This window comes from Pristis pectinata, chromosome 1, assembly GCF_009764475.1.
Source record: "Pristis pectinata isolate sPriPec2 chromosome 1, sPriPec2.1.pri, whole genome shotgun sequence".
Lineage (NCBI taxonomy): Eukaryota > Metazoa > Chordata > Chondrichthyes > Rhinopristiformes > Pristidae > Pristis > Pristis pectinata.
Genome location: NC_067405.1, coordinates 118,748,626 through 118,775,738, shown reverse-complemented (window position 1 = coordinate 118,775,738; position 27,113 = coordinate 118,748,626). Strand labels below are relative to the sequence as shown.

Here is a 27,113-nt window from a genome sequence, read left to right as displayed (position 1 = left end):
GCACCCCCTCCAGAAAATTTACCACATGAAGATTTAGGATATCCTGGAACTTGATCATTCACAAAGGAAGAGAGAAGTTTTAAAGCAATGGACTTGTGAATTAATTAAAGCCTGGTCTTTGCCTGTCAGTTTGATGGTAACAAGTATTGAATCATCAAAAATTGGGGTGAAATATAGACAAGTGTGTATTATGTAGAAAAGACAAATGGCATACAAGTGCAAAACCTACCATTCCCTCGCCACACCTCAGCCAAGTGGCAACCAATCTCACCAGGTTCTTTGCAAAATTCAACTACATCTCGACATGTTGTTTCTGGGGTTATGGGAACTTCTGCAAAGCCTTGCTCATTGTTGCTCAAGTAAACAGTCAATATCATCTGCAAAAAAAGGATAATTTTAATAGAAGAAAAATACTTTGTAAACCTCCTATGTCTGGTAAAGTTTCTGAAGAATGCCATATACCAACACATTGAAAAGACAGAATATATCAAAACAAATGTAAATATTTTATCCAGTAAATCAAATCTAGAGAAATAAATTTAGCGTGTGTTTGAATTAATCATCCATATACATTTCAATCAAACCCACAATACATTCCCTTTATAGCACCATTGTATTCTCTCAGATGGAGCTGTGCTCACCTCAACTAGATGCATTGGAAGAGTAATGTTTAAATTGTACAGTAACAGACAATATTTTAGTGTAATAGAAATGTCTTCCAGTAATTTTTACATGGGTATACAATCTATAGTATGGCCAGCTCAGTGAGACATCAGCAATTATTTAATGCATGCCGATTCCACAAACATCTCCAAAATGTAGATGTAACATGAAGTTTACCAAATACTCCAGTACATCTGCACAGCAATTAAAAAGTTAACAACTGCAAATTCTTTCATGTGCACTGCAATGCTAATATTAGCAATGACTCACAAGAACAACACACCACACAAAAATCATTAATCATTTAAATTAAAAAAAATCACAATCACAGGCCACCTGCTAGTTTAGTAGTTTGCAAAATACATTTCATAAAAGCATCAAAATATCTCATCCTAGTTACACTGGATACTATTATCAATAAGTTTGGTTTACCTTCATTTGCAATTTGTGGAAACCAAATAAAAAAAGTTAAGTCTGAATGAATTGGATTTCATTTATTCCTGTATTGCAGTTCCCACCCCTCCCTCCACCATCTCTGTGATAAACTCAAAATTAAAAAGTTAATTTGAAGCCAACGGAAATTAATACGAAAATTGGACTGTTTCTGTAATAGGTAGCTGAACCTCAAAGTCAGTTTTACCCCTATGCGGCAGGCTGACTCCCTTCTGACTATTGAAGGAGATCAGAAAGTAAAAATAAAAACTCCCTCCAGTTCAGGACCAGTGCTAAAAACTGATGATCATGAGAAATATACTACCTATGTGGCTTTGACAGAATGCAAGCTACTGCAAGTAGTTTTACAGCAAGGGAACAAACTGCTACATGTACTAACAAAAACTTAAGACTGCATACTAATTAGGAGAAAATTAAACCAAATTGGACCTAAACTATTAAAATGCACCACACACTTCAAAGACTGCACAAAATGAAGGATTCATCAGAACGCAAGCAATAACAGGACCACACACTGTTTTAAAATTTTGCTTTGCCAGAAGACCACCAGCAGTTGACGTTGGAGATTAAAAATTTTAACTTGGTGTTTGCGGGCGGTTTAAAAGAACAGTCAAAGTAAGCATTCATATAATGAACTTTATGGGCAAAGTTACATTAGCTCAAAGCATTCCTCAATAATTGTACTTTACCTTGCCATGGCTAAAATTTCCCTTATTCTTGTAGAGTTTATGTCCAATTTTCTTACACAGCCAAAAATTCTCACTAGACTTAAACAAACCCTGGAGCACCATTGTAACAGAACCAGTCATGTGTTTTGAAGTAACGAAAAGAAAAAAAATATAAAAAGGGGAAAATAAATTTCAACAGACCAGAAGAGAGTTCCTGGGGAAGTAGCTCAGGTCACTACACAAACTCAAATTTAAAATCAGTTCAACAGCCTAGGCAGACGTCATTGAGTCCTTGTGGTACAAGAATCAACAGGCATACTTTTGCATTCAGCACTGATAAGATGACCTTAATAAAACAAAGCTTTTACCATTGAAAGCAAGGACATATGAAGTTCACCCTTTTCTGATGTTAATTTTGTTTTAAGAAAAAGCTCTATATTTTTTAAACTCAAGGCAAATTCTCTCATGTTGGAGTTTTTTTTAAAAAAGAATTCTGGTTTTGCAGAGTGGGGATAAATACTCCTCTGAAATGATAGTATGCAGTTTGGCAATGTGCAGTCCAGAACACCAGATGCAGGATGTTGATCCTGCACTTCCAACACTGGAGTATGCAATCATATCACTAAAATACCAAGAAAATAAACATCCCACATGGTGAGTGTAGCTCCAATCCCACAATATATGTTAGGATTGGGAATTCCATACTTCGTTTAAAAGTGATGCATTTTAACCCGTTTTACCCGAAGCGTTTTACTTTGACTTCTATGTTGAATAAATGTGCAATGATTTGCTTGTCAACTGCATTTATATAGCATCTTTAACACAGTTAAACACCTTAAGGCAATTCAAAAAGTTGCACAATCAAATAAAATGGAGATATATTTGGGCAGATTTTAAAATTTCCAAGAATTTTGTTTTCTATTGCAGAGATTAAACCAATCAAAACTGGACAGAAGATTAGTGCAGCTGGTATCCTGACCTTGGATGCTGACTGTGGACTTTGGGGCTTTGCTGAAAATGCATAAAAAATTTTAAAAATTGGATTAATACAAGATTAGTGCAAAATGGGTGGTTGATGCAGATTCAGTGGGCCAAATGGTCTGTTCCTGTGCTGCACGACTCTAAAATCCAATGTGCACGACTGACCAGATTATCTCTGAAGGCTCTAGGGATTGACAGGGAACAGTTTATAAATGAGTTTAAGAATGTGTTATGCAATTGGCAGACAAACAGGTGAATAAGCATTGTGAACGTGACTTGGTCAGAGTTGGGATAATCTTAAATTGGAGTGTGGATGTTGGGAGATTATCCAGGAGTGTGGAATGTTACATTGCCTTACTTGAATTTTGCATACTTTAAAGATAAGCTCCAAAAACATAATAAAGAATGGTTAAAAGGCACCTTTTGCAAAATGCTTTTTCTCCCATCCCCTACATGGTGTATGCCAATAGCAGTACAGCAGTTGCAAAAATTGTAATCTGTTTATGCTCGAGGTATACAAAATGGGAGAAGACAATAGTCTTGATGAAAACTTACCATTCACAAAGGGAGTTTTTCCTTAAGTATACAGAGAATACCAGTGGACATTCATCACAGTTATCATGAGCTGGAAACATTAATCTTATATTACAGCTAGTAGCATCCAGCAACTTCAAATGAATGAGTTTTTTCCCCATTTAAATGGCAAGAAATGTGCTCTTCACACAAATTATGCACGTTATATTGCTAATGACAATATTACTAGTTCTTAGACAATATAAAAAAGGATAAATAATAGTTGTACATTAGCAGATATCCACCAATTCTAGGTTGTGCCCTTGGGATGTGCAAAAATGTGACTGAAAACTACAATTCTTGCTTCTCAGATAGAGACAGACCAAGGTCAGGTCCAGAGGTTTATTCAGATTTTTTTTAGGGCTGTTAACCAGCAGGTACATCTGCATACAAAGTACTCTCCAGTTGAACCCACCCCCACCCTAATGCAGGCAGATAATATTCAGACATATCAAAGCTTGATAATGAAGATGACCCAGAAGCTACCACCCAAATGTGAAAAGTGAAACAAATTTACTTTTGTGCTTATTAAAGCAATCAAAATTATGGAAATAAGCATTCAAACGAAAACCAATGACCCTAATCAGGTGCAATATTAAATTATTGACACTGTGCCCTCAGGGCTAGAGTTTATAATCACATTGCTGTGAGCTTGTGTATTCAGAATTTTACTTTCATGCCCATATCTTAAAACACCAGAAAGACTACAATAGATTATTGCAATTAATTAGAAAAAGTACACCATTTCATGTTAAACCTACAGACAGATTTACAGGTACACAATGCATGGAAACAACTTTCCTGCTTATGGGTGGAAAATGGGACACATCAACAAAGCAGGGAAGTAGGCTTTGCCATGTTATTGCATATACATACAAATTCCTACAATGGTACAACAAATTAAGGTATGCATGAGGGGAGGGGGTGGCAAAAACTGATTTTCCAGTGTCAGATGTTGTTTTGCAGTAATTAATGCATCATTCCATTTATAACTTACTTGGAATGCACAAGCCACTACTTTTCCCTAATGCATTCTGCATTTATACGTCAAGTACAATTTCACATTCCTCAATGTATTTTAATGCTAATGTATTAGCAAGATACCCAGTCGTCCAGCTTCAGGAGCAGGGTCTCTTCAACAGTAACTTCCTGTTTTCCTAACTTAATTGATATGCAGCTGACATGAGTTATTTTAATACAAGTGAGCACTCCAAGCATTACTTATGTTCCTGCAAAATGTATTCTTTTAACTTAAAGACTTTCGTCTATCCAGTGAGAGAACAAGAGTAAACTAGTAAGAAAATAAAACTTGTGTAAAAAGCTTGTGCAAAAAGAAAAGACTAGCAAGGCCAAGTGTAGTCCCTGACAGTAATAGAAGAATTTACAACTGGGGAAAAAAGGAAATTGCAGAGGTTACTCAAGTCTGCAAATCTCTCAGAAATGCTAGAGAACCAAAGATCTAGTGCACATCAGTAAAATAAATTTTTAGTTTAAAATAAACAAATACCAGAAAACTGATCAATTCCAAGGACAAGGTGATCTACAACCCGGAGTTTTGAGAGAGGCAGCTTTAGAGGTATTGGAAACTTTGGCTTTTATCTTCTAAAATTCTACAGATTTTCAAACGATTCCTACAGATTGAAGAGTAGAAAATATAACCATTTAAAAGAGGGAGAAAGAAAACAGGGAACTACTGACCAGTTAGCCTGGGATCGGTAGTTGGGAAGATGCTGGAATCTACAATAAAAGGACAATGTCAAGACATTGAAAAGTTTATTAATAACATGATTCAACATAGATTTAAGAAAGAAATCGTTTCCTTCATTTATTGGAGTTCTTTGAATATTAATGCAGTAGAATACTTCTCTCAAAAAAAATGGAGAGAAATTCAAAAATGGATCTGGGTGTCTATGTACACAAGCTGCTGAAAGATAACATTCAGGTACTGTAAGAATGAAGAAATTAAGGAATTAAGAAATATCTTAGCTTTTATTGCTCGAGGACACAAGAACAAGATTAAAGATGTGACAATTATATAGCACTATGGCAAGACCACACTTGTGTACAATTTGTCTCTTCATCGAGGGACTGCAGCAAAGCTTCTCCATGCTGGTTGCTGGGACAGTGGGAAATGCAAGCCTCCATTTTCTGGAGTTTAGAAAAAGGAGGTGAGACCTTGCTGAAACAATACAGAATTTTTTTTTTTTAAAAGAGGCCTTAACAGGGTAGAAAGAGGGAGAGGATGTTTCCCTGGCTGAGATGTCACAGTCTGGATAGGAAAGTAGGAAAACAGGACTTGCTTAGGTGGGCATCTTGGTCACCATGAACAAGTTGGGCCAAAGGGCCCGTTTCCATGCTGTATTACTCAATGATACAGTCTTAAAGTAAGGGGTTGGCCTCTTGGGACTGAAATTTCTTTAAAGTTTGGTGAATCTTTAGGATTTCCTGTCCCATAGGCTCATCCACTGATTGCATTCAAAACAGATTGATAAATTTCTGGATATTCAAGGAATTAAGGAAGAGGAAAGCAAAATGATGTTGAGGTAGAAGATCAGCCACGATCTCGTTGGAAGTCAGAACAAATGGCTAAATATTCCCAATGCTAATGTCTTGGCACAAAGACTCCTTTTCATTGAATCCACAGTACGATTAGATATAGGCTGCACTTGTCTTTGGTTACTAATGGGAATATAAGATAGAATCTTTGTTGATTTATCTTTCAATCTCTTCATTGAAAAGCTTTTTGTTTCTCACTCAACATTAAAAGGAAAGGAAAATATAGTACAACATACATCATAGAATATTCAGTTTCAAATGAAGTAAAATGCAATAGAACTTTTTTTGGGTATTAGCAAACTATTCTTTCAAACATGTCCCTATCCTTGTTACAAAACCCAGTTCACTACAATCTTCACTACAAAGTCTGCAACATTATGGGAATTCAAAAATGAATATTATGCCCCTTGACAGTTTTAATCTCTGTTGTAGCATGGATCCCATAATAATTAGGCATTCAAATAATAACAGCTTTTGGTTTGCTTTAATTTCTGCCTGTAATTTTAATGTGAATACAAAGCTGAATACTGATGGACAAAAAAAAATTCATTCATGAGATATGGGCTTTGAATTTAATTGCCCATCTCTATTGGCCCTTGAGAAGGTGGTGGTGAACTGCCTTCTTGAACCACTTTAGTCCTTGAGGTGTGGGTATACCCACAATGCTGTTTGGGCAAGTGTTCCAGGATTTTGACCCAGCAACAGTGAAGGAACGGTGATATATTTCCAAATCCGAATGGTGTGTGGCTTGGAGGTTAACTTTCAGGTGGTTGTGTTCCCACGCTTTTGCTGCCCTTGTCCTTCTACCTGGTAGAGGTTGTGGGTTTGAAAGGTGCTGTCCAAGGAGACTTGGTGAGTTGCTGCAGTGCATCCTGCAGATGGTACAAACTGCTGTTGTTGTGCATTGGTGATGGGAGTGAGTGGATGGGGTCAAGTGGGCTGCTATGTCCTGTATGGTATCAAGCTTCTTGAGTGCTGAAGCTGCACTCATCCATGCAAGTGGAGAGTATTCCATCACACTCCTGACTTGAGCATTGTAGATGGTGAACAGGCTTTGGGGAGCTAGGAGGTGCCCTTCCCTCGCAGCAGGATTCCTAGCCTCTGACCTGCCCTTGTAGCCACATTCTGTATGTGGCTACACCATTAAATTTTAAGAGAGTTCAAAGTAGTGCAAAACTTGTTTGAAAAAGCACTCTTAATGAAATTAAGATGTTAATATGTTACAAGTCCAATGTGTCAGAGACAATTTTGTTTTATTTGACAAGAAACCAAATAACATAGGATTGGTGGATCAGTTTTAAGTGGCATTTGACATTATGATGGCACTGAAGCATGGACAGGAGGGCATTTCAGGTCCAATGTGACAAATTGTGCATAGAGTGGTCCAGAGTAACCACTGAGGGGGATTTGAGTCAATGGGATGATTGAGGAGAATGTGCATACACTCATTGGAGTTTAGACTGAGAGAAAATCTTTCTGGACCACATAAAATTCTGAGCAAGTTTGACAAAGTAAATGCAAAGTAATCCCTCACAGAGATTAGCACTGGTAGCATTGTTTCAGAATAAGGATCAGTCATTTAAGACAGACGAGGAGGAGCTTCTTCTGAGGACTGTAATTTTTTGGAATTATCTTTCTTTAAACCATATACTTTAATGTTTCTCTGAAAACTGATAATCTCACATTCCCTTGTGTTATACTTTATTGCTAAACTTCTGCCCACTCAAACCTCTTGCAGGTTCCATATCCTCCTCACCACACACTTTCCAACCTACTTTTGTGCCATCAGCAAATTTAACAGTAGTCTCAGCCCTCTTAAGATATTATAGATTGTAAACAAAGGCCCAGCATTAATCCCTGTAACACCCTATTAGTTACAGATCAAATTGAAGTTAATGCATTTATTTATTATGACTCTGTTTTCCATTTTTCCTTGCCATGAAAATTGCAAACTTCAACAATTTAAATTCTAACCTCTGGATCTTTCTTCCCCTTCACTTTCTTCTGAACTCATCCATCAGTTTTAGCTCTTGCCCCATTTCCATTACCCTTCCAATCCCAAATGATCAGCTTCATTTCCCCAAATCCTCTTGTCAATTAGTTCAGAGCTCTGCATAATGTTGCACTCTTCTTCCACCTTTACCTCCTTAGCCAGGAATTTTCAATCCAACTGTGGACCATTTCTCCCATCCTCAGAATTCCCAATTTTTCTGGACTATTTCCTGTTGCCTCTTACTCTTTGCATCTATTCATTGCACAACACAAGCATGACATAGACAGAATCTTTAATTTCTCCCCCACCCAACCAAACCTTCCCCCCCCCCCCAAATTGCAGTAGGAGACCAACCCCAATGTGGCCATCAAACTCGTGAATGAAGGAAGCACAGTTGTTGCCTGGTGTACTGATTTCTACTGTGCAAAAACTGATTACAACTCTGGCACTTCCTCATACCTCACACCTCACAACTGAATCAGGCCATTGTCACAGTCACCAATCTCCTTTCTTTGGAGACCTTCTCTCCAAAGCCACTACACAAAACCCACTTCTTCCTCCTCCTCAACATCCACAATCAGGAATACCCTGATAGTTCTATTGTTTCACCCTTTACTCATTGCATTTATTCTAATCCCCAATCTTCCCACTTGTATCCCTGACACTGAGAAGATCGTTCTAACTACAATCTTCAAAGTGATCCCATAACCTTCCTCCTCCTTCCAACATTCCTGACTGTCACTGGATTTCCATACTATTCCAACAATAAAAAAGGCCATCAGCTTGAGAAACAACATCTCATTTTCAGACTGTACATTACAACTTCCAAAACTTAACACTACATTAAATAATTTCAGATAATGAAAATCTAATTTGTATCAGAACAAGCCAGCTCTGAAGAAAGATCATCCACCTGAAACATTAACTGTTATTCTCTCCACAGATGCTTTTTGACCAAATTTATATTTCCATAGTTTTCCATTATTAGCTATTTTCTGTTAGGTAGGTGATCATTTCTCCATGCTAATGTAACATCTCCAATACAATAAGTCTCTATTTTATAGTAATTTTTTGTGGCACTTTATTGAATGTTTTACAGAAATCCAATACACTACACCTACTGGTTCTCTTTTATCCACTCTGCTAGTTCTAGTCTCAAAATCCAATAAATTTGTCAAACACCATTTCCTCCTTTTCGAAAGGAAACAAGCAACTTTGCTTAAATTGTGTTTCGAACTTCTAGAAGTTCTGCTGCCTTAATGGGATTCGAATATTTTTCCATTGACAAATACTAGACTGTCAGGTTAGATCTGGCAAGGTTCAGTGGACAGGTTCTTGAATGTAACTGCACGGGAACCGATGCAAGTTTATGCTAGGCTGCTGGACTCCTATGCAGTGTTCAATGTTGGAGTGCAGCCAGGAAATTTCCAGTGGGACTCAGACTACAAATCTGATATTTCTATACTTATGCCAGAGCACCAAGCTTTCCAATATGGGAGTAAAGGCCTGCAGTTTGGTGCTGAACTGCCCTCATTTCCCAACAAGCTCCAGCCCAAAGAATTAACACAATACCCCATAACACCCATCAATCTTTGTAAAATCATGCAAGACATCTTAAATGTTATTAAATGGTGTCCTCAAAAACCAATAAGATCAAAACAATTTTCTCAGTTTTACACAACTCAGCAATAGAAGCACATCATGTTGAATGTTTATAAGCAAACCAAGTAACTCAGCTTAGATTTACTAATATATTTGATGATTCAATGTTGGAAGAGATCCACATTTTAAATTTTAGAATTTTTATGGAAAACATCCGTCAACTGCATATTAATATTTTTACAAGTGTACAAAATACTAGAATATGAACAATTTTAGCTAGAATTTCACTTTAACCAGCAGTAGCAAAGTGTATTGTGAAACTGGAATTGGTTTATTATTGTCACATGTACTGAGATACAGTGAAAAACTTGTCTTGCATACTGTTCATACAGATCAATTCGTTATATGGTGCGTTGAGGTAGTACAAGGTAGAACAATAACAGAATAAAGTGCAACAGCTGCAGAGATAATGCAGTGCAGGTAGACAATAAGGTGAAAGGTCATATCAAGGTAGATTATGAGGTCAAGAGTCCATCTTATCACACTAGAGAACCATTCAATAGCCTTATAACAGCAGAATATAAGCTGTCCTTGAGCCAGGTGGTATGTGCTTTCAGGCTTTTGCCCAAAGGGAGGGGAGAGGAGAGAAGAGGAATGACCTGGGTGAGTGGGGTCTTTGATTATGCTGGCTGCTTTACTGAGGCAGCGAGAAGTATAGACGGAGTCCATGGAGGGGAGGCTGGTTTCCGTGATGTGCTGAGCTGTGTCCATAACTCTCTGCAGTTTCTTGCAGTCCCCAGCAGAGCAGTTACCATACCAAGCCACGATGCATCCAGACAGGATGCTTTCTATGGTGCATCGATAAAAGTTGGTAAGTGTCAAAGGGGACATGCCAAATTTCTTTAGCCTCCTGAGGAAGCAGAGTTGCTGGTGAGCTTTCTTGACTGTGGCATCAACATGGTTGGACCAGGACAGGCTATTGGTGACATTCACTCCTAGGAACTGGAAGCTCTCAACCCTTTTGACCTCAGCACTGTTGATGTAGACAGGAGCATGTGCAGTGCCCCCCTTCCTGAAGTCAATGACCAGCTTTTTTGTTTTGCTGACATTGAGGGAAAGATTGTTGTCATGACACCACATTACTAAGCTCTCTATCTGATTCAGAAATATATTAAAGTACTGCAAGGATTATTAGTTCCCATGCTTCAATGTATTCTCAAAAAGCATAAAATGGCTGTTAAATTCTCACTACCCGAGGGATGCTGTACATTCACTCATATCAGTGGTTACAAGTGAAGTTTAATTCTTGGCATATGGCCAGTGTGCTGAATCACATCAGTGAACAACGAGAATGTTGTACCACAAATGACAATATTTTATTTACTCTGAGGATATAGTGCCCCCATTAGTATGTCACTGCCAAGTGGCAAATTTAAATTAATTCAGTGAAGAAAACAGGCCTCCCCCCCCCCAATTGTTGTTATTTAAAATAACCCAAAAACTGAATAACAAAAATAATCAGAAAATTGAGTTGTAATATACTGGTTGTGTCAGTTTGTAGCAAAGTTTCTTCCCATTAACTACAGATTGCAAAAAAATATGATGTATACATAACAATCACACATGCTTTTAGTTAATATTTTGTGGCAATCTATATTGTGGATAACTTAAAGCGCACTACATAAAGCATCTACCAGGAAAAGGCAGCTCATTTTGACTGGGCACAACTGTAAAACTCTTCAATAAAGCTTTGTTAGCACAGGTATTTAAGGCAGTGATCATAGTTGGTGGAAAAACTCACCAGATCAGGCAGCATCCAGAGAGTGAAACAGATCAACGTTTTGAGTCAATGGCCATTCATCAGAATAGTTTAGAAGATCAATGACTTGAAACAATCACTGTTTTCCTCTCTTCATTGATGCTGTCTGACCAGTTGAGTTCTTCCAACATTTTGTTTTTGTTTCCAATTTCCAACAGGTTCAATTTTTTGATCCTATTGCCACAGTTATTTTTGGTTATAAAATTATGTTGGTATGCCTTTACAGTATGATTGCTTTAAGTATTCTTTAAACTAGCAGAAAAGTGCATATCATCACTGGTATAAAGATTTTAAGAACTAAAAAACCCAAAAACAATGAACTAATGAATCTACATTAGCATGGTACTTTCTCACTCTTAAATTTTTGGTAGCTTCATTGTCTGATTATAGTATGGAGATTAGGAAGTGAACTAAGATTTAATTAAAATTGAAATATTACAGATCTATTTTAAACAAGTTTGTTTTCCAAAATCAACCTTTAAATTCATAAAACAATAGTTATAATGCTGCAACCTAAATAATTTAATCAGCTGTCCATTAAAATCAGCAAGGTCATTGGTTTATCATTGACCTGCTGATAAAACTTAAAAAAAAAAATTTGCTCTTGAAAATGTCACACATTTGAAATTATGTTAACTCTCAAATTATTCCCTTGTTAAGCTTCATTTTCAATGACGCAGATAAACTTAAAAAAAAAATTTGCTCTTGAAAATGTCACACATTTGAAATTATGTTAACTCTCAAATTATTCCCTTGTTAAGCTTCATTTTCAATGACGCAGATAAACTAAGTGTCCAAATCCTGAATTCCAATGAATACAAGTTAACCAAATTCCAAACATAATACATTGCAATGAATTCAATAGAGAATGCACATTTGCAACAAACTTGAAAAGTATGCAAGCTTCCCTACAAAGCACTTGGTAAAATGGTAGTTTAGTTATGAAAAATATTTCCAGCAATGACAGATTTAGCAGGTGCTCTAATTATCTATTTCAATGCAATTAAAAAAATGTGCAAGTTAGCAATGAAACCACATCTTTAAAAACAATATAATTCATGCATTCTTCAGCAGTTTTGGACACGTGTTGAAAATCAAAACTATAATCAAAAGAACAAACTCATATCAGACTAGCTTGGCAACTAACCATAGCTGAATTCAAACAAGAATCATCCACAATAATAGTTGTAGATATTAAAAGGAGAGCCCTACAACATATTTTTAGTCATGACTTGAGGAGTGGTTAAGATCCTAGCTCATCTGGCTTCTCTACTTACATTTTTGCTTTACTCAGCCTTAAACTTTGATATTTAACTTCAATTTAAATTCACTTACTTCTCTGGAAACACTGAAAAATAAAAATCTGAAAATCCCACAAGATAAAAAAAACACGTTATCTTTACTACCAAGTCTTACTGATCCTTATTTCCTATTTCCAGTTATTAAAAAAAACTGCTTCCTTCCCCTCAAATTGTTACCTTTATAGCTTCATTCTTCATTCCACTGTATCTCTGCAACTTCCTTCAGCCTTTTTATCCTATTGTGTACAATTACCCAATAAAAACTTTTCCAGTTCTCCATTTGAACAAAATCTGATTTCCAGCAATATTTTGCTTCAGATGCCCAGTATCCATAGCATGTTGCCTTTGTATCCATTTGATTCAGCTGTCAGATCTTTGAACTCTGTTCCTTGCCTTATTGTTCATTACTTAAATCCATTTTATCCCACCCCTCTCATTAAGAATCCTTGGTCATTCAGTTCAAAGACTTTTTTTAGGATTTAAACTATACTGGCAAGACTGGTTCAAGGAAACAGTGACTTGCTTTCTTGAATCATTACATTTCACATGGTTAATGTTCTCCCACAGTACTATTAGGAAGGAAATTTCAATAATTTGTTTCTCTAATGACCAATTAAACGCCAGGTTGAAAATAATAGATTCCACTTGCTAAAGTACCAGAATAAGAACGGCAAATGTGGAAACGTACCTTAAGAAATCTCAACTTCAGAGGAAGTATGAGTGTAACTTTAAAAAGTTATAAAAAAAATTAATCCAAAAATCTTTTTGGATCATCTTAGAGACTTTACCTTAAAAAAATTAATATCCCATTCTGTATTTTTATCTTGCTCAGCTCATTATAGCTATTATAAACATCTTGACAATTCTGCACATCACAATTAAAAATAACATCTATTAACATCAGAACTTTAACGGGCACATTTGCTAGAGAATCAATACATTCTTGCTACCACTTGTATATGTTATGGCAGTTTTACAAGTTGTGAGCTGATGTTCCAAGCTTTCATTACTTTTCAATAAATCATTGGTAAAAAGTTAAACCGCTTCAAACTTTCTGGGATGCATGCATCTCAACCAGTCAGTATTAAATTGTACCCAACATGGAAATTGAATTAAAACATTTGCTTCATTCAAGGGGGAAAGTGCAGAATTAGAAAATATTTAAATTGCCATTTTTCAAATATTCCCCTCGCCCATATACCAAAGACAACCTGTATGCACGTTAATCACGTCATAGAGCAAAGAAATGCAGCCTATCATGTCCACATTGACCTTTTTGCCCATCTACACTAATCCCATTTGCCCTCATTAGGGCCATAACCTTTCATGCCTTGCCTGTCTGAATGCATCTCAAACACAATGATTGTAATCAACACCACCACCTTGTTTGGTAGAGAGTTCCAGATATCACTACCTGCAACAAAAAAAAATCCCCCCCTCAAATCTCCTTTAAAACTTCTTTATTTCACCTTAAACCTGTTTTGATACTAGATCATGGGAAAAAAATTCTGAACATCTCCACCTCTCAATCTTGTTTAGTTCTATGAGGTCACCCCTCAGCCTACTTTGCTCTAGGAACAAAAACAAGACCAGTTTACCCAATTTCTCCCCATAACTAAAATCCTCCAACCCAGGTAAATCTCCTCTGCACTCTCCAGTACAATCAAATCCCTCCTGCAGTGTGGCAACCAAAATGGCACTCATTACTCCAAGTGCACCCTAACCAATGTTTTGTGAAGTTGCAACAATGTCCTGGTTTTATATTCTATGCCTTGACCTGTGAAGACAAGGAAGCTAAATGCCTTCTTCACCGCCCTATTAACCAGTTGCCCCTTACAGGGAACTATGGACTTGGATGCATGTCTCTGTTCAATGAGGTGAAAGTGATCTGTCAGCAATCTGAAAAGTAACTAAATTTCCATCACTTCAGTGGTACAGCATTTTCAGAGCTGTATTTCCCAAATCTAAAACTTGCAGAATTAAAATGTTTAACAGCTTGGGCTTTGAAATATACATATGTAACAAATCGTGCAAACATTTACGAAATACTTAAAGATAAAACTTTGTCACTTTACATTTTAAATACAACTAAATTTACAATATACAAAACCAACTCATGCCAAATTACACACATCACTGGTGATACCAAGTTGGAGCACTTGTGTTGCCAATGCAAAACTCTATACCTCAATATCGATTGACAGTTTTGCATCACTCACAAACTGAACTGATGCATGTTATCAACCTGAAATGTCCACCATCTCTCTGCCTCTGCAAATGCTGCCTGACCTGCTGAATTCCTTGGGCACTGTTTACTTGCTCACAACTTAATCTTGATAACAACATATGACCAAACTATGCATCTTATCAATCCAAACAATAGCATCAATAAACATTTTTTCAAGCTAAGGAAAATCAATGAGAAAAAAAGGACACAATGAGGCAAAAAACAAAGTACTCAAATAATAAGATCTTTACTACTTTTCCCAAATATAGTGGAGAGCACTGAAAGACTCTCTTAAATTCAAGCATATCCTCTGCCTACATTTTCTGTTGAAGCGACGGAAAAAGTGAAATCTTAAGTAGGTAGAGAACAATAGAGGGAAAGAGAAATTAAACAGGGTCAAGCCACAAAAGGAGGTATTTAATTTTTAACCGTCCCCTTTGTGCAACCTCCTAAAAGCACAAGACTCCTGATATTATATTTATATACACATATACAAGAATCAGTTACCATCTGCTCCAGAACAGCACATGAAAATTAAAACTACAGATGGAGATCTTAAAAATAAATGAAAAAAATGCTAGAAACACTCAGCAGGTCAGACAGCATCTGGGGAAAGAGAAAGTGTTAAAATGTCAGGTTGAAGATGCCATATCAGAATGAAATCACTGAATTTCTAAATAAGTGAATAAATATGTTTAAATAAGACTATTAAGCTTGCCACATCACAAAATTAAAGCTAATCAATATGCCATACTGTTGTACAAATATTTCCATGTTGTTGCCAGTAACTTACATGTTACAATAAAAATTTTGATAAACAAAATCTTTACGTTCTACTGTAGAGGCATATGATAGAAGTCATTTTAGCTTTATTTGCCAGCATGTCAAGATCACAAGATGAAATGCTTTTTAGATCCAGAGTGGATATAATTTACAATACTTGCCATCAATAGATTCTACTTTTCCATCCCCGAAGTTTAATCTGTCTGTAATAGCCATACAACAATTTCCACTTATTTTAAGTTACTTAGCATTTTATTCACCGTTTAAAATCTTTATATTAAAGTAATTAAAATTACAGAGAAACATTTAGAAAACGAATTAGAAGTAGATGTAGCCATCTCAACACTGAAGACGGGCAAGTATGAATTTCCTTTGTTTTTAAAATGAATATTTAGTCAATTATTAAACAATTGACAATATCCAAATAACATGCAACAATCTGGTGAAAAGGAGTTTACTATACTACTTCCGTCAGTATTTTCGTTAGACATAGTGCCTTTGATCTCACCTCCGCGGGTGAGAGAATATTTCGGAAAGGATTCTGAGCTGCTTTCCCAATTATGTCAGTTCACGTTAGTAAATCCTGGGAAGCAAGCCGTCAAATACTCACCGGCATCATTTTCGGAGAGGTTTCCGTAAAATCCCACTACGCGAACAAAACCTTCAATTTCTTCTGCTCCCAGGTCAATCTCAGCGGCCGCCAGCAGGCAGCTGGGGAGGGGAGGGGAGTGGTCTGCCTGGGACACAAGTCCAACTCCAGGCCGCTGCTGGCTTCACTCCCGGGGTGGGGTGGGCGGCGATTTCAGAACCAGGAGGGAAGTGTGCCAATTCCTGAAGAAGGTAGCAGCCGTTGACCCGGACTAAGGGGGAGGCGGGGAAGGGGCTCGACTCTCAGTCCCCGATTTAAAACCCACTTTCGGTTGACGCTGGGCTTGGCGCAGGCGGGCCGCCGCACACCGAAGTGACGCCCCGCGACACTCGCGAGCGCGAGGCCCAGTCAGCTGACCTGCTCCGCTCGTGGCGTCATCGAAAGTTCGGCCGGCGGGCGGCAGGTAGGTATCGTGGCGGCGCGGAGAGTCACGGCTCGGGTTTGCGCCGCCTCCCAGCACCGAGCGTTGTCAGAGCCACGCCCGTCTTTCTCCCGCAGCCTTTTCACTGAAACCAGTAAACCCCCCTCCCCCCTCGAGTTGGTGATGGTTTCGACTTTTTATTTAAGTCAATCTGACAAACGGGAGATGCTCCCGCCACGAGTTGCGCACCCGTGCGGCATGTCTGGAATGTGAACTAATTGTCTCCCGAGGGGTTTGCAGGGCTGAGCAATGCAGAGGGAGGTGAGGGACAATTGCATTGCAGCATCTCGTCGTCCGCAGACTCCTGTGCACGCAGATCGCCACCTGCCGCCCAAGGACGCTTCAAACCAAGACGACAAAGGTTCGGAGCAGAACTGCTGGTTCGCTCAGTAGATTAAATGATATCCGATTTTTTTTAAAGACGATCAGCCAGAAATTATGGCAAAAAAAAACACGAATAAGCCTGATAGACTACCTGGTTTGTAGAATTGTAACAAGAGATAGACAAAAACTTTTAGAAGTAAAAATGTTAACACTCACAGCAGTTTAAAGTTGTCTTATTACAATTGTGTTAATGTTTTTTTTCGGGGGATTTACAAATAGAATCGTAGAATACCTAAGTTGCCGGCGATCTTGCTTCCTTTCCCAACCGTTAAAACTGAGAACAAATTGCAGTTGACCCAATTACAAAGTGTATCAATTTAAAGAAAATGGATTCGAGTTGCCTTTGCAACCAAGGCATAGGTCTTCATCCAGCTCACTTTTTAGCTCTATGCTATTCCACTTCGTCTTACAGTGATTGGATGTCTTCAGTAATCAAAACAGATAGCAACCTGACGTTACAAAGTTAAGGCAATCGTCTTAAGACCTAGTGGTAAAATGAGATGTTTTTAAACAATGAGTCGTGATTTGGAATGCTCTTACTGAAAGTGGTGCAAGTAGATTCAATAATTTTAAAAAGGGAATTGGATAAATATTTGAAGGGAAAAGAGGCAGATTAGGTCACATTAGTTTATTATTTTTAAGAACTTGATAAAGCATACTTAACCAAACACCCTCCCTCTGCTATGTACTATAAATTCGGGCAATGTAATAAAAGTTCTAATATTTTTGTTTACTACAACATTCATGTGCAGCTTTGAATGTACTGACAGTGCTTAACATTCTTTTGCTAAAAATAGGGTTGGGTGAAGGATAAGCATTTCCTAAATAGTTGAAGACTAGGTGTGAAGAGTTGCATGAAATGAGAACACCCAAGCACTCCCACCCAATCTTGCACAATAAGACCTTGGAAAACAAAGTAATGTGTATCCAGCACTGGGCTCCACTCACTCATGCCAAGTATGTGATGAAATTGAAATATATACACAAAAAAGTCATTATTCAAGGAAAGCAGAAAGTGAAAGGAGACAACTTATGACAGCAGCAGAGTCCATGATGAGAAAACCTGAAGGGAATGGGAGAGCAGAGGCAATCAAAACTATGGAGGAAGATAAGATTTCTGTGCTGTAGTACTCTATGATTCTATAAAACAGTAAAATATTTTAGATACAGCAATATGATTGGGAATTTTACTTTGGGATTTTATTAGGGAGATGGGTCCAATATACATGACTTTAAATTAAATGAATAATGACGTAAGTGCATAGAAAACAAATGGGATGCATTAAGCAAACTAATCAGACTCAGAGGACAAATCATCCCTGCCCCAAAGACTGAATGGATTGCATTTGTACATTTTTAAATAATCAGGGGAAGAGCAGAAACATTACTATAAATTCATTACAGAAGGGTATAGTGCTAAAGGACTAGCAGGTAGGTGATGCATTACCTATATTTAAAGGGGGAAGAGAATTATAGACCAATACACTTAGCCCAACCCCAGTGGCAAAAAAGATTCTTCAGGAGCTTGACAGACAGAATGTTTCCTCTCGTATATAGATCTTTACCAAGATCTAAAGTTTCAGAAGAAGTTTCCCACTTAAGACTGAGATAAGAAATTTGAGGCAGAACTGTTGAATATATTCAAGGCTGGGATAAACAGATTATTGGTCTCAGAAATTTATGGATAATGGGGAAAAGATAGGAAAGTGCTGCCGAGGCCAATGTGAAATCAACCATGATGATGAATGATAGAGCTGCTGGGGCCAAATGGTCAATTCCTAATTGTTTCACATTTTCATGAGACTACATATAGTTGTTTTCCATTTTTTGAAATGGATGGAGGCATTGGCCAGGGTGCAGAGAAGATTTACAAAGTATGATACCAGAAATAAATGACAGGACAAAGATGAGGGAGAATAAAAATAGAGTGGAACATAAAGAGATGAGAAACACTATGGTGCTGGAAGAACTCATCAGGCCAGGCAGCAGCCGTAGGGAAAAGCAGGTGGTCAACATTTTGGGTCAGGACCCTTCTTCAGGACATAAGTATTGATATGGCCCATTTCTGCACCAAATATCCTATGTAATCTAATGCAGAAGTCCACTTAAAAACAAATTGCACCTCCAAAGCAAAATTTTATTATCATCATTGCATAAACATGTGTGGGGACGTCACATTTGTACAAAACAAACAGTATTCTTCCAGATGATGTTCATTCTTCTGTAACCATTTCGATCAGTGATGGTTCACAGGATTTCAACACAGGTTTAAGTGCCTCCGCTTGTATCAATGTCCTTGACTGGAAGATTCTAGATATAGTAAGGAAAGCATCAATATAACTTTTGTAAATCAAACTGAATGTTGTCATCTTTATCTCAACATAGAAAACAAAGTAGTTTGATTCTCATCTTGAAGATGGTGCAGGAAGTATCGGAAGCAGAAACATTTAAGATATGTTAAACCTCTCATCATTGGTGGGCATTTGATTAGCTAACTAACCTTTCATCAGCAGGGTAATAATTTATTTCTTCATTCTATGGTTTCTAATTTAGTCATTTCCCCACATTTCAATACAAGTCATGAAGGAATTGTTTAGGAAAAAGCAACACTAAAGGTGAGGAAATAACCCAAAGATAATTAAAGCATTGGTGAGGAGAGGAGAAAACTCGCCCTCTCTCCTCCAAACTGATGAGTCAAACAATTGGTACAGACAGTACGAGAACACATTTCAACTGTTTGTAATGCTTAATAATACTCCATGGAGATCTACACTGGACACCACTGTTTCCAATTGTGCATTTACAATGTTTTTGGGCCCCTGGTTACTGATATTACTAATGATTTGTTTTGATCAAACATGCTCCTTCTCCCATGAAAACGAGTACTGTTTTACTGGTTTGGCAAGCTGCTCCAGCAGCCCCTTCAACTACTAAACTAGATCTGAAAGCTGAAGCCATTTTCTGTCCCAGTCACAAACTCCATTCTTTGAACACTAATTCTGGCTCCCTTCACTCCAAAAGCAGAATCAAATATACCCACATGTTGAACATTTACCCAAACTTCAAAATGTCCCCTATGCTATCTTAAGACTTTCACCTCGCCAAAGTCACCCTAGAATCAATGTAAAATTCTCCTTCTTCTGTGAACATACAAATTTCTCCAAAACTTAACTGTTATCCCATCACCCCAATACAATGGCATCAATTTTAAATACTTTTAAACAAGTCCAGTCTCTTCAATTATTCAATCAGTACCATCTGAGCATCCTCCTCCTATCTGGCACTGGTGCTAGAGCTTTTTTGTCTTCCTCTTCTCTCACCCTGTTGGTGCATGTTTCTCCCTAAATCTTTTCAAGTTATTTTTGAAACTTTCCTTTGTTTAACATTGATTCCATTCTTCCACTCTAAAAGATCGAAAGCTTTTTGATAGATAAATGCAAGCTGATGGTTCTGCAAATTAAATGAAATAGTTCGGAAATATCAGCTATTGTGTTTAAAAAAAGTCAACTAAAGATTGAACTCGTAACATATCCAGGAAAATCCAGAATAATTCAATCATTGTTGAATTATTCATTTCACAAGATAACCTGTATTTACATGCCATCTTTCACATTTCAATGCCCCAAGGTGTTTTGCTGCTAATTGATTATGCTTGCAATGTCACTACACGTGTGGAGAAATGTGAAATCACTTTCAAATATCAGAGTTTCATAGCATGCAATTATTGGTGCTTATTTTTATTTACCCCTGGTTACATCCACTCAAAATTAGATTTATTGAATTCAGGTCCACACCTAGCCACATTGAGATTCCAATCCAAAAGCTTCAGTTACTAATCCTGTATTTTAACCATATGATGAAGTACCAAGAGAACTCACAATTTTTTTTCTGATAGCAATGTAGGATCTTGTACAACTACTTCAGAGTCTCAAGTTAACCTGCCATTCAAAGGACGAGACCATAATATTAGCATAATTTGTATGCTCAACTTCTAAAATGGCCTAAACACACCTGCAGAGGCCAAAAAACACTGACTCATGCTAGGATTGTGCCCTGTGATTCTTTCCATTCCCCCCCCCCCAAACATGGTTATGTGACTATTTCCAGAACTAACACAGATAGGAAAGATACCAGATTAAAGTGAGGGAAGAGGCTGTGGAATTCATTGTGGTTTATTCAAACAAGTCCTAGCAGAGACACAAGTCAATTGCGTTTTGAAGATTTACAGTTCCTTCCAGGAGCAAACCATGATGTGAAACAGAAAATGCTGAAAGAACTTAACCAGTTAAGCAGCGCCTGTGGAAAGAAACTCTTTTTCAATGAGTTTTGATTTCCACAGATGCTGCTTGACGGGCTGAGTTCTTCCAGCATTTTCTGCATATTTTGGTATCAGATAACAGCAATTGCAGTTCTATTTATTTTCCCTTTGCATAATGTGTCTCAGATTTTTATTTAAAAACAGTACAATTACCTCCCAGGCCTTCCACATTGATTAGTAGCCCAGCAGCAAAAAAAAATGGTCATGAGGAGCAGTGCTAGCAAAAGTATATTTAAAAATAAACCTGCTGCCACTGATGTCTAAGTCATAAATTGTCACCTCCAGATTTGACTTTTCCAAGAATTCTTGCTGGCCTTTGGTTGTACGATACACTACCTCAAGCTTATATTGAACTACCACATTCTATCTCACAATCAAATTCCATTTATCTACCTGATGCATTGTCTTTCCTTAATTCCCCATCCCTCAGTGAGCTAGCTGATGCATTATCTTTCCTTAATTCCCCTTCCCTAAGTGCATAAATTTAAACACTCGTCTTCCCTTTCCCTAATTGCCTCTCCCAAGAATAAATTCCTGAAAAATTGACTTTGACTTTTTTTTGGCTATTCCCTCACCCCCGAGTGTGGGGCAAAAGTGCAACTACGGAGCCATGACAAGTTTGTTGAAGTGGTGGCAATTACAATAATGCTTAGTAGTTATGCATATTCAAACTCCAAAGTGTAATAATCAATGGAGTCAATTCTACAAAGCTGCATGTGTGATTTAGGACAGGCAAGGTTTAAAACAGACAAGTACTTACTGTCTTTTACTGCTTTTTTACCTGCAAAATAAAACCAATTGTTTAGTATTATATAAGTGAAGCATTTCTAAAATGAAACTGGAAATCTAGATTAATCCTAGTGTTAAAAACAGGAAAATCAACAAGTTTTTGTTTAAATTAAGGAATATTAATGTTTGCCAAAACAAGTTTGTCTGGAAAGTAAAATAGAAACAGAAAATGCTGGAGATGCTCAGCAGGTCAGGCCACATCTGTGGGAAGAGAAACAGGAGTTCATGTTTTCAGGCTGAAGACCCTTCATCAGTTTTATTTAATTTTCATTTTTTGTCTGCAAAGTAATCTAGTTCAACTCCAAATTAAGACATTGTTGGACTTTAATTCATCAGAATACCCAAAACCCACTTTCAATATGTTTAAAAACCATGAGGTCTATTTAGTTATTTAATTCCACACCTTGAGTTGGCCATGGATCTATAGTTCTTTCCAGTCCAAATACAGTGTTTAATAAACTAAGGACTCAACCTTTCGATGGTGCAACTTTAGCAAAAGGAATCTGAAATGCATGGTGGCCTAACTGCCAACTTCCAGTTAATCTTAGATATTTTTAATTAGGAAAAGTGGAGAGAATATAACCAACTATAAATGCACATTTGCACCTTGGTGTCCTCAATATTACACTGAAGCATTAATGGGTAGTACCAGATTGGAAGACTCCTCCATCTTCTCCTCAAAGTGTGAGCTGCAATGAGAAGTACCCACATGTTTTGTTTGGGGTGGGGAAAACATCAGAATATATAACCTGATAGAAGTGCAATTATCTGCTTGGCACTGTTAAGCTGTTACTATAAATCTGCACACCCACTGTGGGTAATTTTCTGATTTTTGATTACATTTTTCTCATTTGTACTGCCAGCTGATGGATTAACTGCCGAATGGTATCTCAAAACACTAACACTTCGCCAGTTGATTGGAACTATCAATGGTTGGCTAGTATTCTAGTGGTAAATTTTCTCAAAGCAGATATATATAACAATTGAAGAAATTTCCTCATTGTGAAATACAAAATGTTGAACTTCAAAAGAAGAACTGCTGCAGTAAGGTGTTCAAAACTACTGTAGACAGCGTGTAAGTTATTCTTTAGAAACAGCAGTGGCTTTTTTTTTACATTCACTAATTGTGTAGACGTTTTGTTTGATTCAGAATCTTAAATATTAGTTTTTGCAGGAATATAATTCCCTATTTTATTCTCAAACAACACACAAGAAAATGAAAGAATATTACCAGAAAGAGTAATCCTGAAATGGGTGACACTCAGGGGATTATAAAATAAGCAATTTTAATTGTAACAGTTTCCAAAAACAATACAATATGCCAGGTACCAGTCCTGATGCAGGGTTTCGACCAAAGACAATGACAGATGCTGCTCAAACCGCTGAGTTTCACCAGCAGATAGATCGTTCCGGAATACAGAATGCCACGAGGTAATGCGGGGAGTGGTGAAGTCAATATTTCATATTACCTTTTATTTTCTTAACATACGAATAGACAATTCGGCCCATCAAATCTATGACCGCTCTAAGAGCATATTCCATCAATCCCACACCCCCACGCATTTTCGCCACACTCACTCACTTCTCCTGACACCCACCAATCTATTCCCGGGCATTTTATAATAGCCAATTAAGCTACCGACACGTTCCTGGAATAAGAGGACACGGGAGTACCAGGCAGAAATCCACGAGGTCACAGGAACAACGTGCGATATCCATACAAACAGCATCAGAGGTCAGAATTGAATCCTGATTGCTGGAACCGTGAGACATCTACTACCGCGAACACCACTACGCTGCGATGTTGAAAAAAAATCAGCATTCCCATTTTACAAAAGAGATGGCAGGTCCTGCTGAATAGGTGTCGCTCGGAGCAGAACAGATAGAGGTTGCGATGAACATTGTTCATACATTTCACGTCACACAAATGCAATTTTAAAATATGTATGACTTTAAACGAACAGTTCTACTTTGCGTCCAATTAAATAGATGACATAATTTTACAAATACCTTTGTCCAACTATCGCCTTAACAAGAAAAAAGTATTGGATGATTTACTCTCTACGCCCTCCCCAACGGTCTAGGATCAACTAAGTGTAAAAGTTAAAAGTATCTAAGGATTAAGAAGATAATCTCTTTTAGGACGCTCACCTCCATATGATATCTTGTAGAATAAGACAGCCGTGACGGCTAAACTAGGCCATAATTCCCGGTAAGCTAAAGCATAAGGTTTCATTTTAAACCACCACTCTGCAACAGCTCGACCGGCCATCGTCTGCGGGTTAAACAGAAAGTTAATATCATGCATGGGGGCAAGGAAGGACAGCAATTGCCCTCAAGAGATCGGGACAGACCAATTCTGAAGATCGTTAAGATACAACACACGAGCATTAAATGAAAATTACTTGTCGTAACCTTGGCTTCACCACAAGCGAAATCCTGCCCTCTCGCCTGCAGCTGAGAGAAACCCTCAGCCGGCTCGGGGGGGTCAAACTACTAGGCCCGAGAGGAACCAACCCCGGGAGCAGTCGGGTACATCATCCGCTTCTAAGTGAAATTAGAACAACTCGCCATTCAATGTCCATCACAGCAAATGTAACAGAACCCATTCCCCGGGTTACTGCACAAATTGAACGGCGACCTACATTATATGTTGCTGGACTTACCTTGTCGTTGCTTCACTCCAAGGTCAGTCACTAGTGAAGGCCGCAGGTCCCAGCTCACCACCGCCCGCTGCAGCACCTCCTGTCGGCTACAAGACCAAAGAAGAAGGGTTGGGGGGAAATGTAATTCCTGATTGGACTAACCATCACGGCGCGTATGCAGATTTAGTACTTATTGGTAGAATGAATAAGAAATAAAACTCATTTCAAAAGCTAGTTTGATAATATTGGAAGGTGTTGTCGGTGTTGCAATGACGACGTATGAAGAAAGTATCCAATGTGTAGCAGAATATGTAAAGACACATATCTGGTGAAGTTATGGCAAAGCTTGGATACCTGCGGGTTTGCGTTGCCCTGTTTTTGATTTCGAGTAAGTGGGTGGAGTTAAAAGTGATGTTCATCAATATGAGAAGAAATCATAAGTTCTTTCCCTGCATCCTCTTGTTCAGATGGAATGTTGATATATAATTGTCTGAATTGGGGTATAACCACCAGGTCCAGAAATGCAAAACCTTGTGAGTATCCTATTTGTTTCCTTTTATGTTGATGTCAGACATCACCAATTCAACATTATCAGCACAACTGAACTTCTGCAATCTACTGCAAGGCATGTTTGCTGTATAAATGTTGAAAAACGCTAGAAAAACTTTGACTCCTGTAGCAGGCTATTGTGTGTGTTTATATATAGTTGATCTCGTCACCTAGACAGATGCAGAACTTAGGTTTTCTCCAGGATATTGATAATCCTAAACGTATTGTAGAAAGAGATGGTTCTTGAAAGTTTCCATATGGAGGCCATCCCCGGGTTACGAACGCCCGCCTTATGGCCACCCCTTGCATAGGAACGAATTTCCATAACATAATTAAATTCAAAAGTCCGTTCGTTCCTACGATTGGCAGAACTAGCCACCCTCCCCCGTCCACTTTTAGTAATTGTTCTTTCTTATCAGTCTTCTGTGCTTTTGATCCCATTCATTACAATACTGTGGAGGTATGGTTACGATATCAAGTGATTTTTGTGTATTTTCCACATTACGGACAAAATCGACATCTGTAAAAAGGGGGGCAGCTGTATGGACTTTATGCCAAAAATGTCACGTTCCAAGGAATTATCTTTGAAGACAGCTCTAATTTTTATCTGCCTCTGAAATTCTGTCTCGATACAGGTAAGACCCTGTCAGAGCAGCTTCTTCCCTCACCAAAGCTTGCCTGCTCATTTGGAAAGTTAACTTTTGACACTGAGCTGCTTAAGTGCCTTGTGAGCCGTGGATAAATGGGCTTTTGGATAGCAAAATTCTCCATTTGTAACTGTTGGAATTGTAACTTTTGAGGGTTGTTGAGTGGTCTTACTGGTTTTATGATAGCAATCACTTTCGAGAAGTGCCAAACCTTATGAATTAAGAGGTTACAACATAATTTGGACCCATATTTTAATAACACAATTCAGATAATGATGACCGAGTGCCCTCTTGTCATGAAATGTGTTTGTGCTTTTAGCAGTTTAACTGGATATTAAAAAAAATCTGGAAGTGCAAGAGAGTTGACCAAGTGTAAGCAGCATAATTCCGTCAACATTCACTCCCTCCTCCCGTGAGTTGTAATTATGTACTTAATTTGGCGCCTCTTTGTCTTTCAAGTAACTAACTTTCCTGCCGGGGGACACTTGAAGCCGCGCCCTGCAGCTCTGAGGAGCCCCACACAAGCGACAAGTGCTTCAACGTGGGCAAAGATAGATTTGCGCGTGCGCAGTACCTTAAACCCGAAGGGCGTTGAGTGCTCCCTTGCTACGTGTGTTCGACGCGTTGAGTTGAGTGCCTTGTATCATGATCAAGAACCTGATGGCACAGCAAATAAAAGATTGGTTTACCATTGGCAAGGCCGTTGGGGGTGTCGAACTGTTGGGAAGAAAACGCCCTTCATTGATGGCTGATTTAGTGGGCTCAGGTGCAGGCCAGCACAGTCCAGAGCCTGAAAGTTCTCGGCCAAAGTGGTGAGCCTCAGTGGCGTGCGTGCCTTCAATGTCTACTTTGTAGGTTCTGGCTAATAGCTCTTTGCAATGAGGTATACGCGCCCGTTGCTCCTTTACTTGGAGCATCTAACACCGGCGTCCAGATTCCTGCACGTAAGAACCTGGGGTGTTCCTTTATATTGCCCGTCCTAGCATCGAACTTCGACATCAAATTCCTTGTGGTTGCACTCCCCCCGGTTGCCAGATAAACTCAGAATTGACATTGATAAAGTCAAGGCAGACCTCGTCGTTTGTGCATTTT

The 27,113-nt window shown here is 38.2% G+C and overlaps 1 protein-coding gene and 1 long non-coding RNA gene across 7 annotated transcripts in view; both read right to left on the bottom strand.

Moving 5' to 3' along the window:
- ppp1r13bb (protein phosphatase 1, regulatory subunit 13Bb) overlaps positions 1 to 17,167 on the bottom strand; it is a 77,584-nt gene extending 60,417 nt beyond the window's left edge. For 4 of the 6 annotated variants that reach the window (XM_052022875.1, XM_052022914.1, XM_052022904.1 and 1 more), the window contains exons 1-2: positions 16,230 to 17,166; positions 230 to 377 (exon numbers count right to left, since the gene is read on the bottom strand). In XM_052022875.1, coding sequence (XP_051878835.1) covers positions 230 to 377; positions 16,230 to 16,238 — 157 coding nt within the window. In that variant the 5' untranslated portion in view covers positions 16,239 to 17,166. Of the gene's footprint in view, positions 1 to 229; positions 378 to 1,420; positions 1,500 to 16,229 lie in introns of those variants that run through there. The other 2 variants (XM_052022886.1, XM_052022895.1) reach the window with 2 other exon arrangements.
- A 2,022-nt stretch (positions 17,168 to 19,189) lies between these two features.
- Positions 19,190 to 21,011, bottom strand: LOC127571377 (uncharacterized). Its single transcript, XR_007956467.1, has 2 exons — positions 20,952 to 21,011; positions 19,190 to 19,383 (listed from the first exon to the last, which is right to left on the bottom strand). It is a non-coding gene; the product is annotated as an uncharacterized LOC127571377 (long non-coding RNA).
- Between the last annotated feature and the right edge of the window lie 6,102 nt (positions 21,012 to 27,113).